The sequence below is a fragment of the Strigops habroptila genome, chromosome 10 (assembly GCF_004027225.2).
Source record: "Strigops habroptila isolate Jane chromosome 10, bStrHab1.2.pri, whole genome shotgun sequence".
In the NCBI taxonomy this organism is placed as follows: Eukaryota; Metazoa; Chordata; class Aves; order Psittaciformes; family Psittacidae; genus Strigops; species Strigops habroptila.
The window spans coordinates 8,856,847-8,869,994 of NC_046359.1; the positions used below are offsets into that span (position 1 = coordinate 8,856,847).

General features: G+C 36.7%; 1 protein-coding gene across 1 annotated transcript in view; it reads right to left on the reverse strand.

Annotated features, from left to right (window-relative positions):
* PRKN (parkin RBR E3 ubiquitin protein ligase) overlaps nt 1-13,148 on the reverse strand; it is a 568,831-nt gene that overhangs the window by 375,875 nt on the left and 179,808 nt on the right. The window contains exon 5 of the mRNA XM_030499430.1: nt 6,336-6,419. Coding sequence (XP_030355290.1) covers nt 6,336-6,419 — 84 coding nt within the window. The remainder of the gene's footprint in view (nt 1-6,335; nt 6,420-13,148) is intronic.

Sequence of the window (13,148 nt, forward strand, 5' to 3'; positions counted from 1 at the left end):
AAATTGGTAAAAGTACAGCAGATAGCCAAGTGAATGATTAAGGACTGGAAAAACAAAGATTAATTACTTAAGTCTCAGACCATTAAAGGAAAGGATAAGGTATATCTGAACTTCATTCTATGGATACCAACATGAAGAAACAGAGGGATTTTAATAAAGGACTGTGGATAGTACAAATTTTTTTCTAGCTTCAGCTTCTAAAATTTGTACATTTTAACTATTGATATGCATTTTTGACAGGACAGGTAATTAATCAGTCACATAAATCAAGGGAGAGTTTTCTTGTTTAATTCACTACTGGCTTTAAGTCAAGGGGATATGTTTTCCTGAATTATATGTACTCAAAAAAACAAACAAAAAAAATCTATTACTTCAGGAAAGGCTCATAAATTTTGCTACACAGGAAGTTAGGTGAAGTGATCAGAATGTTCCTCAGCATTAGGACAAGGAGTAATGGGTTTAAACTTAAACAGCGGAAGTCCAGGTTAGATATAAGGAAGAAGTTCTTTACTGTGAGGGTGGTGAGGCACTGGAACAAGTTGCCCAAAGAAGTGGGAAATGCTTCATTCCTGACAGTGTTGAAGGCCAGGCTTGGAGAGAACCTTGGGTGACATGGTCTAGTGTGAGTCATCCCTGCCCATGGCAGGGGGGTTGGAACTAGGTGAACTTAAGGTCCTTTACAACAACCCTAACCATTCTACAACTCTATATTCATGAATCGCTTCTCACCTATGCCTGCCAATTACACTTTGAAGTTTGTGTTGCAAAAAAATTGCCTTAGCGGGCCTTTTGGGCTTCACACTTTGTATCTCAGCAATTCCCAAACAATTTCATAGGACCAGAGAAGATCTTGAAATGCTAGTGCACATACCTGGCTGCCCTAACAGATTACGTTTTGAGATGCAACTGTTCAACATGGGAATAAAGGAGGAATAAAAGACAACTGATACTCACTGATATTTTATCTTGTTCATGGTTTTGTGGTTTGTGTTGGTTTTGGGTTTTTTTTGTTTGTTTTATTGGGTTGTTTTTTTGGTTTGTTTTTTTTTTAAGCATGTGATATCTGATCTCTAATGCATAAGGCAAACTAATAAAGACAGTGAGAAAATAAAAGAAAGTCACACAGTTTCTTGGTATTAAGAAACATCTCAGGATTCTTAGAATTACTCATAGCAATATGATGACCTTGCAAATAGGTGCCAAGGACAGACAGACATGGTATGGTTCATTTTACAAATAGCAAACAACATCACTGTACACAAAAAAAACCCCAAAACACCACCAATGAATACATAATACAGCAATGTATCAGAGCCTTCCTATAAGGAGATGATAGGTCTTTAGTCAGCTATAGTTGCATTCTGATAACATCACTAAATTTACTTTACTTTTGATACTCTGCTACAGAATTTATTTCTCTTCTCAACTGAAAATGAGGTCTGAGCTGATGAAAGCAAAATGAAATTAAAAAAAAAGTTTATTTTATCTGAACTGTGATGTTTGAGAATAACAACTTTGGATGCTTGAAAGAAAAAAAAAAAAAAAAAAAAGTATTTGGTAAGCTGTGTATTTAAAGTATCCAAGCTGAATGCTATTCCCTTGACTGCTTAGTCAAGCCTATTCCAGATGAGCACAGACTCCCTGTGGAACAGACTGGCTATGAAAAGCTTACATAATATTGCTGCCCTCAGTGCTAAACCTAGTGATGGTAAACATGCAGGAGAAGGAAAAAATATTTATGACATGTTCAAAAATTTCAATATAATAAAATTGCAAGATTCAAATCACACAGGAGGGATGTGGAAAAAATAACAGGAAAAGTTACGTAATGGAAAAAAACCAAAACAAAACATGCTTTTTATTGCAAAGACTTTACCCCCAAACACACACTGGAACATGGGCAGTGAGGCTACTTTATAGTGGAATCTGACTGCTTAAAACTATGTATGATGACCACATACTAATCGTATGTGTTTTTCAGGTAAGTGACCACACAGGGAAAAACCAATCTTTGCTGTGGATGCAGGAGATTGCTACAGAGCTTGATCAGAAGGGTATACTGACATTTAAGGAAACCCAGTACTTAGAGATGCTTCTTTAAGATCATGAAAGTTCTGTTTCTCCTTTTAGAAACACTTTGCTGAAACCTAACTTGTTTTGGGGTCTGAAAAAGAGAAAAATGCTATTTAGTTATGATGACAGATAGTTGAGGCAGTCTTCATCAGGAATAAAAAATTCAAGGTAACAGTAGTGAGATGTAACAACCTGGGATAGAACTACATCTATATTTCCATTAAAATGGTTTTCATTTTTCCTTATTCACAATGCTTTAAGCCACATCTGACTTATAATCCTGTTTAACCCTTCCATTATTGTTTCCTAGATATTTAAAGTCTACAACTCCTTCTGCACAGCCAGTGAGAATCTGAAGAACATTCCACAGATTTAAGTTCAAAACAATTTGCCCTATATTTTGCATTGGAGACATGGCACTGTGTTTCAGAAACTCAAGTACGTTCACTTGAGTGTGAGACTGATGCAGAGCTCATTCCTATGAAATCACTACTTCAGTGTTTTACAGTGGTGTTACAACTCTGTCTCTGCCTACCTATGAAAGAGCCATATTATTTCTGTGGCTCTTGATGACTTTTGAATAGCATGAGCCTATGGAGAGAAAAAAAAGGGTAATAGCAATTTTATACACAGAAATAGAAGTCATCCTCTTCACAATCAGAAACTCAATTCAATGGACAATAAACAAGAAATGTTCTGTTATGAAATGTTAAAGAATTGCAGAAGTTAGATTTTAATAAGAACACTTCTTCAGTAATATTTCATTTGAATAAGGAAAGGTATTTACTACCTGAATAAAAAGTTTAGTTTCAAATGTATTCAGATTGCTTCTAAGGACAAACCTGAATCCACCAAAATCATACTACTTCTTCCACCCACCTCCACATTCCCATTAAAAAAAAAAAAAAAAAAAAAAAAAAAAAAAAGGAATAAATATAAGACCCTCAACAGGACAGCAGCTAAAATCTCATTTCAGGTACAGTATCTATGATTTTTGTTTGACTACACGACAGCTGCATTTACTCAGCAGAAAGCATATGTTCCAATTATTACCATTACATTGAAAATAAAATCAAACCCAAGATAACTCCAAAATCACTCTCTCAAGCCTGCAATTGGTTGAGAAATCGCTTACTTCTGTCTATTTCCCTGAGTTACTGGAACTGGTTATGCTCCGAGAAAAGGAGCACATTAACTCTGTGGTACATTTGATGTAATAAATTCTACATTACTGATATTCTACTTTGCAAAGCTTTTTATTTCTTTATATCTTTGAAAATTTATTGTGATCTCACCATTACTATTTAGTTATTGATTTGGACAAAGTAATTACATACAACAGTTCTAACATTATTTGAAAGTCTTACAAATATTAAAGAAAAGATGGAAAATTTTGATTAATTATTTCAAATACTCCACTGGATCACCTTTGCACTAAAGGAGAACTGGGTTTGTAAAGAGAATAAGTTCATTTCTCTTTTTAAGGGAGGAGAATAGGAGCTTGTTCACAAGACTCCTTTCTTTAAACATAGCAGTCAACTTTGCTCTTTAGTTATGCACCCATTTGGCAATGTTTCTAGTCAAAGAATATGCTGGCTGGCAAAAATGTAGAGTTCACAGTTTCCTCCTTTAAAGAATTCTATCCTTCAAAAAAAAAAAAAAATTTAAGAAGAGGCCAATAAAAAAAAAACCCCTGATGTTTCAGTTGTTTACAATTTTGTGACACTGAAATTATAAATATATTCCTGTAGGAGGGAAAAAAATGGCTCTTCATCTATAGAACAATATTTCATCTCCCTCTGTCTACATCAAACTTTCTGAAAACATTCAGGCACAACACAAGATGGACCTCAGACATACAGATGCAATTTCTTCATGATACAAAGAGCAGTTCATAAATCACTTGCTAATTAACCTCAACTCTCACCTATTAGTAAACCCTTCCTACACATTTATGGCTTTGTGAAACTTGAACTATGGTGCTGCTCTGCATTGAGAAAGCAATCTTTCGCTATCTAGCTAAGTGACAAAAACCCCAACAAAACAGTTCAAGCTATTCAGAGATAGTACCAATGTGAGTGTCAGTCTCTTCTCTCAGGTAACAAGAAATAGTATGAGAGAAAATGGCCTCAAGTTGCATCAGGGGAGATTTAGATTAGATATTAGGAAAAAAGTCTTCACCAAAACAGGTTGTCAAGCATTGGAACAGGTTGCCCAGGGAAGTGGTTGAGTCACCATCCCTGGAGGCATTTCAAATACATGTAGATGTGGGACTTCAGGACATGGTTTAGTGGCAGACTTTGCAGTACTAGGTTAACAGTTGGACTTGATGATCTTAAAGGTCTTCTCCAACCTAAATGATTCTATGATTTAAGCTGGAACTAAATTATGCTCGTGTGAGAGCAGTATCTGGAATTTCAGAGAACCATGACCGTTTCCATGGCCTTTGGGTTGCCCTTTTCAAAGAATACAGAGAATTACAAGAAAAACCTCAAATTACAAGAAAAAACCCAATCACAAGAAAAACTCAAAGAAAAACAAACAAACACTTCTGAAAACCCAGAGCCTGGAGCATTGCTGGTGCTCTGAATCATTTTGCTAGGTATTATTTCTCCAATAACAGCCTCACGCCTGTAGTTTGGATGGTCTGAAGCTGTATTTGCAACATATGCCTAAATAGGTTGTCTCCTGCTTTTTGTTCAGTGATGCCTTGCTGAAAGATAACATTGATCCTTGGCTCTGCTAAGTATGTAACTTGCCAGAGGCACTGACAGCAACTGGAGTCATGGGACTTAGTTGACTGGGCACTGGTTGTTTGTCACAGCATTAGCTAGTTAAGATTACAGTTTTATGGTCAGTGTTTTTTGGTCCCCCGCCCTCCACAAAGCCAGGATGATGAGTTGCTCCATTTTCTGCTTTACAGGGGAAAAACACAAAACCAAACAAACAAAATGATTCTGTGAGGGAATGGGTTGCCAAATGGCATTATTTCAGTACCTTTTTCAAGAAAGAGAAAAAAAAAAACCCCACACAAAAAAACCCCCACCAACCACAAAACCGCAAACAAAAAAACCCACCCACCCCACACCAAAAAACCCAGTGTAGGTAGTAAGATATGTTCTGGGAGTCCCAAGAGGTGACAATACTGAGAATCTTGATAATATGCTTTTGTGTATAGGGGTTCAAGCTGGATACCTGTCTAGGAGACTCCTGTCCTTGCCAAGAGTACACTTTATCATCTTAACTTTCCTGTGTCTTTAAATATAACAGGAAGGACTTCTCACCAGTGATGGTAGTAGCACAAAGACAACAAACAGGTAGCTCAAGTTAATCAGGCAATCAACTCTTACAAGTAGAGTAGTTCTTGAAGCATAATAGGCAGATACAGCCAATCTGCCCTGAGGCAAAGTGGTGCTTTCTTTAACATACCTACCAGGGTATTGCTGATAGAATAGCACATGTACATCTACTACCTGCCACTTTCAAAAGAGTGGTTGAGCTACATGAGCTGTGACTATATGGAGCACGCTGAGAAGCAGAAGCCCAAAAGCTGCAAGATCTCAGTTTGTCGGCCATGCATGGAGACAACCATAAATCCCATGCTGTTAAAACAACTGTTTGGTATCTAAAGTTAGATAAAAAATTTCTTGACACTATCTGTGGCCAAGCAGGAGACATCTATGAACCTACATGGATGTGCCACTTTGTAACTGTCTTGATAGGGAAGACAAAGAGAAGACTGTACCAGATCAGATGAGGACCTCTGAAAAAGCACTCATGTCATCCCAGTCTGCAAATATTTGATGAACAGAATCCTTTCATACATACAAAGTTTTGTGTTTACCTCTAAAAGCTACGTCAAGAACAATCACCTTAAATTAGGCTTTTTCCTAAGAAGGAAGTACCTCTAAGACCTCTTCAATATCTAACACATTAACAGATATAAGTATACAGAAATAATGCTTTGAAAACCATTATTACATTCTGCATTTAACCTATGCATACTTGAATATGTAAGAGTTCTACTTCAGTGAAACAGATGATATAAAATGATTTTCTCCTTCATTCCAAGCAGCAACTGACCAAGTTCCTCCCTTTTGCTAAACATTTGAGATATGTTATCTGATGCTGAACAGTTCTTTTGAAGTGTACCATACATGTCCATTTACATCCACTTCTGCAATTCTAACACTGTTAGAATTCCTATAAATATTTATTCTTGTGAGTGCCACAATATTTGGAGAAGCATGACAAGATCTTACCGCTACATTTCCGTTGCACCTTTGGGACTGGCAAACACCTCTTATTCTGTTGGGCATCAGCACATCATCCCAGCAAGATGGACCCTTCAAAATAAAACCAAAGCATATAAAGCCTTTAATCTACATAACAAGTAAACGTATAAAAGTTGTTTTATTGCTGCTTCTCCTAATCCTAATTATTTTAACCTTTAGCTAGACAATTTTATGTTTATGTTAAAAAAAGTCCAATCAGATTATATGACAATATTAATCAGTAAACCTCAGTCACTAACAGGACCTACAGCCCCTCCATTCTGAGACAAAAACAGTAAATATATTTTTTTCAACTTAAGACAGGCACTGACTTAATTATGACTAAAAAACCCCTACAAAGACTCATCTTCTGGTTCAACACTGTTTGCACCTTGGTCTGAAGCTGAGTAGGTGGGGAAAAGGGAAAAAATAGTTGAAAGTACAATACACAGTTAGAAAGACTGAAGCATAACACAGAAACAACAAAGTACACAAAAGCTAACCTAGTCTAAGTATTCAATGGCTCTAACTTCACTGAAATCTGTTTCTGTTTTCACGAGCTGCTAATGTGAATGTTGATAATGTTTTTTGTAAATAAATCAGACTTTTTATCACCAGATAAAGCCTTTACCTAAACATAATACAACATAACGAAAATGTGAAGTGAAAATTGTTAGTAGATTCCTGGACATTTACATTAGCATCAAGGTTTATCAGTCACTGCTAATAATAACACCCTCCCCCCCACACGTCCCCAAAACACAATAAAAAAATTGATAGAAAATCATTAGCAAACTTTGCTTTGACTTCTTGAATATAAAGAATTCATTTATGTGTGTACAACAAAACACAGAGTAAAGATTATAATCATCATAACTATTCACAATTGTAAAACAGTGTGGTTAACGGGATGATTTATCAAAGATGAATATTTATATAAATGGCATATATAGGAACATTAAAAATAGTACCCAGCAAAAAATTTTTAAAACACTCTAGCATGTCTTCTCTTAATATTACTCTCACACCAATTAATATTTAATTCATAGAAAATAAAAATTAAACTGATAAATAGATACAGAGCTACAGATATCCATATACACAGCAGATACAGACAACTAAAAATATATTTGCTACTTGGATTACTCAGTGCTCAGGATAGTGTCACTACTCGGGAACAACATGAAAACTTCACCCAGAAGAGAAATTATATGGCAGTCAAGACATTTAACTGCATTAGTGAAATTAGAGCCTACTTAAATCACGTTTGGATTACAAAGTAATCCAGTACCACATCTAGATCCATCTTCTTCATACTTCTGCATGAGGCATTTCCTCAGCATAGGGCAGATACAGCTGAGATAGCTTTGTACTAAGTTCATAATAGGAACTTGGCTATAAAAGATAGATCCAGCCTACCTAAAACCCGAGTAAAACAGCTCTGCTTCCTAGTGTCATAGCTGAAGTGCTGGCATTTGAGATGCAATAAAAAAGAGCTTGAATGTGCAAGTTGTACTGCAGGCAGACACAGGGGTGACTACTGTTAGATTTGACTTGTTGGGAGAAAAACAGCTGCAGTACAGTGTAGTTAGTAAAAAGTAAGAATACTTGAAATCGTGGGAAAGAAAACCCACCAAAAAGCCACCACAAAAAAACCAAACAAAAAAACCCAAAAAAAACCCCCCAAAACCACACACACCCCCCAACCCCCACCCAAAAAAAAAAACCAAACCACAAATGCCCCCTCCCCCCAAAGAAACCAAACCCAAATCAATTTTTTTCCCCACCCAAAATTGCATTAATTATTCAAAACACTTATAGAAATCAAGTTTGCCACCAGTTGTTCCAGTGAATTTTGACCTCTTAGAAAGTTGAGACTTTGCAGGAAGAACAGCAGAGCCTCCTTCAGGTGTTGGGTAAAGAACTTTCTCTTGTTTTCAACTCAGTAGCCAAAGGCTTCATTTGACACACCCCCATTTATTTGTTTTTCCCCATGCCACCAAAGATCATGTAGATCTCTAGCATACCTCTCAAGCAGTTTCCTTGCCATTCCTCATACAGAAAAAAGTAGACTACGTTTGACCAACATTTTACTCTTGATATTTTAGAATACAAGAAACACGACACAGTATATAAGACTTACTTACATGCTGGACTAGTAACTGGGAAAATGGTTTCTCTGGATTTGTTTGGTTTTTTGTTGTTTGGGGTTTTTTTTTCCTTAATAATTAATAAAATGCAATTTGCTGGTGGTTACTAAGCACAGAGGCAGCATTTTGGTGGAATTATTTATCATAGCTCCTATATGTCATTCCTGAATGCAATAGTTACCTCAAAATCCATCATGTATATATAAAATTCAGGTTTTTCCCAGCACATATCACTTAATATTAACATACATTAAATTCCATCTGCCACTTTGACACCAGATGAAGCCTGCATATTAAGGTCAACAGAGGGTCTTCTAGTAGGTACTTCCCAGGCTCTTCCATACTGAGCCCATCTGTTTGTTCCCGAGGATGAACCAGCTATATACATCATCCTCACCAAGTGTTTCTTTTATATAGCAATCATCTAGAGGACTTGTACACTTTCTGCCCCTTTTATACTTTAAAAGGATTCAGTAACAGTTTTCATGCTGTTTGCAAGTTATAAACTTTTTGCTTACCTAATTGCATTTTTATATTTAAGGTGCTGGAATTAGGTGCTTCCACCCCCTTTCCGGCTCCCCCCCCGCCCCGGTTTTCTTTTGTTTCGTTTTAAATTTCTCGTTACTCATTTTTCTGAAGGATGCATTCTTGATTTTAATAACATTCCCCCACTCTTTTTTTTCTACCCCTACAATTTAGCCATGCCAGCTTCTGTTCAGTTCTTCTTAAGTTTTGTGCACATAATCTTTGATTCCAATATAATTCCCACATCTCCTCTGAAGTTTTAACTCTTCAGCTGCCCTTTCTAGCTTCTTCATCACAAGCACTCTTACTTCTACGTATTTTTTAAAAAATTAAGCACAATACTTGTGCCTTTCTCAGATTTTGGGAAGTTGCTGAACACAAACATACTACAGTCATTTTAAAAGACTAGGTCTTTATTATTAACCAGGTCCTCTGAATCATCTTCTCTTGCAGGTTCTTTGATCAACTTTCCCATAACGCAACCTGACAGCAACTAAAAAAGTTTACTCTTGAGATGGTGGTTTGTCATGATACTTACCCAATTTACATGAAAGCAATTCAAATATGCCATTATCGATTTTTTCCTTACATTTTCAAGCTTTTGATATTCTGCAGTTTTAGAGTCACTACCATCATCTGGTCAAGTGGCTGTAATGGGAGTTTTATATTTCCTCCCCCCTTCCCCTTTTCAGGCCCAGATTTTCTCTCCATAAGGATACTGTGTAACTCACTGACTTGTTAAAGAAAAATAAGACTAACAAGTTGACATTTCTTTAAGATCTACCCCTCTTCCTTCATATGCAAGTTTGTTGGTTTACATTTGTTAGAACATTTTTTTTTTTTCCAATTTAGAGGAATTCAGTAGGTTTGTATATATGTGGATAATCCTTACATAGTTTCCTTCCTTCCCATACTTGAAAAGAGGACACTAGAAAGAAAGGATGAGAAATAAGAAGCAAGCATGCTTTATAAGTTTCAGAGGCAGGGAGGGGACAGGCATAGGGGGAAACACTCACTAAAAACCAACCAAACAAAAAACAAACCCTAAAGCTAAAAACCAGAAATGCCTCCCAAAAAAATCTACCCAAACCCCAAGCACAACCACTTTATTCCTGGTCATGATAACATCAGCAGTAAATCTTCCTGTTACTTCATCTTAGCGCAATTAATATGAGACTCTCAAAGTTAATGATGCTATGCCAGTATACACACAAAAATAGTCACAAGATTGCTACACACCAAAACAATTTAAATGTCTTGTAGAAGCAGTTCCACAGGTATGCATTATCAACCCTCGTAATAATTATATTGATTTCATAAGATGCAGGTATTTCAATTTTAACTTTTTAGGAGAATTGATCCTTTAATTTCACTGAATTTATTTCAGGAGAAAACTTCCCAAGTATTCAGTAGTTTGCACGTAAGAAGGTATAGTAATTCTTAAGCAAGAAATAAATAACATGTAGAACCATTCATAAGGTTGAGTGAGATTCTAGAAGGGTGCACATTTAAAACGGATTTGACATCACATCACTATGTTGATCATGCCACAGTTTTAAAGTAGCTGAGAAACAAGCCACTGATTTGCACAATATAATCAAGAAAGCACCCTTAAAGAAACCAGAACAGAAAGGAATTGATGCAATATCCACTACTGCTAAAATTCAACTACAATTAGTGAAGGATCAGGTCCAAATATGGCAATATATTGTATTAATAGGAACAATAGTATTAATTTTGTTGTCACCTTAAGGTCTTATTTACGAGGGAAAACTAGCCTGGTGTGAACTTCCAGTGCTCTCACTCCGCAAAGGTTTCCTCATGACATTTCTCATGCACGCAAGAGTACTTTTTGCATGAAGCACCTGTTTGAAATAGGAATATGTCATCTTCCACTTAAGGCATGCTAAAAGCACACACGCAGGGAGCTAGTAGCACAGTCCCACGCTATCAGTGACTACTCAGCTGTTCACTCATGCTGTAGCTAACAGCTCCCTATTTTTTCCTTTTAAGAAACCCACCCTATCCAACATATCTTTACATTAACTCTTATGATGGGCATAAACCCCATAAGAAAGCCTCCCAGAGCCGGCTTAAGTCAACAGCATTTTCTCTTTGTTCCAGCAAGAGTTAAAGTTCGTAAGGGACAAATTAATCCAGCAGAAAAAGTCCAAGGTGGACTGGTAGAACATCTTGGGTTTTGTACCTGTCTGGCAGTCAGGAGTCCAGGGAAAAGAGTAACAGAACACCACATCCCCCACCACCAAAAACCAAAACCAAACGCCCAAACAAAAAAACCCCACACCTATAAAACTCTATGCCTCGCTTTCCAAATTTTTAAGAAAGGGTAAATCTTCTTTCCCATGTCTGTGTTTGGCATTCTTCAGGGACATATTTTAGTATTACTGATAATGTAACACACTTCCAAAAGATTCAACATGCTTGAGAACTTTAGTTTTCCACCTTCAAACAAAAAAGCCAAAAAAGGCAAAAAGGCATTTGCCCTTGAAGAAAACCTGTGTATGCTAAATGTTAATGTTTCTTTAGCAATAGCACTACTAAATGTCATCGCTATAATTGCTTCAAAATAAAATTAGGAATTCTGGTGGGATAAAAACTTTGAAAGGCAATTTTGGTATTGTTTTTTCTTGAGTCTAAGAAAAGCTTGTCAAACTGCAGGCCAGCCAATCACTTGTGGTGTTATAATGCCACACACTGTAGTGTTTGTAATTATTAGTTTGCATTAATCAAGAACACACTGTGAGAAGAACAAAGCCCTCTGATTGCGAGATTAAAGCAACTTGCCCCTCTTGCACACAGCCAAATGGCTCACAGAGAAAGCTATGCATTAAAAAGGATGTATCAAGAATTTTCCAGTGTATAAATGGGAAAATGACAGAATAAAGAAAGAAATAGAACAGTAGTATATCACTGAACAGAAAAAGTCATGTCAAACACAGCTGTGTAATGCTCAAATAACCAGGTATGAAAAATTTTATGATTTGGGTGTATGGCAGTTGTTTTTCTTTCTGTTTTTCAGGGGGAAGACCACAGAAAGTTGGCAAATGACATATTACATTTGAAAGGAAGCTCCTATGTAGCATATGAAAAACAGGGAGGATTGAGGTGATTTTTTTAATGTATGAGGGAAGTACTAGAAACTCACATTCCACCAGTATATTGTACCAGTGCCCAGTACAGTGGACAGTATACTCTACTCTCAGTGCACTTTTCCACCCACTAGCCAAGATCTGATTTTGTACTGTAGAACACAACTGAATTCTGGTCAATGAGCACTCAAGGGAAAAAAAAATCTCCAAGAACAGAAATACAGTCTAGAGATCCCACATGAAAAATTATTCAAAATGCAGTTGCTGACACAACTGTTGACCTGTGAAGTCAGGGAAAGGTCAGAAGCAGAGGTCAGCAATAGAAACCAGTAATTCAAACACTCTGAATCATTTAAAAGGCTGCAAACTAGCCACACATTCAATGCTTTGTATTTTCCCTGCTTTATATTCTCCCCCAGTGAGCAATATGCAGCAGAATATCATTAAAACACATCTTTGTACCTCCTAATATCTACAAGAGAGATGTAAATCATTACGATGTTGAGCAAATGACCCAACCCAGGGATAAGTATTAATGCAGAAGGATTTTTAAAATTATTTAAGAAATAACTTCAGGTACTTGAGAGGGTTTAAAAATCGGCATACAAGCTACTGGAAAAGTGTGCTGAATCTAATGCAAACGATCTGAGCAGACTCCTCTGCAAAACAGTGGCTATTGACCTGTCTACATGAGAGTATTTGCAGACCTAATCATTATATGGTGACCCCTCAGCACTATTTTAGTATCTTGAGGCAACATGACAAAGAAGTTGCCAAAATGTTAGGGTTACCTAATAAAAACTGATTTTCTTTTTCCAGTGTAACAGGGGCATCCACACCAAGCTACTGCAATTCACTGCCTCCCATGTCAGTACAGACGGACAACTCTGTCCCCCCGATGTATTCTGGCAGTGAATATACATATGCAAACACAGATTAACACAGGCAATTTACATTACAAGAACAGAATTAGATCTTGCCTACTGTCGCAAACCTAACCCAACTTTGCAGAGATC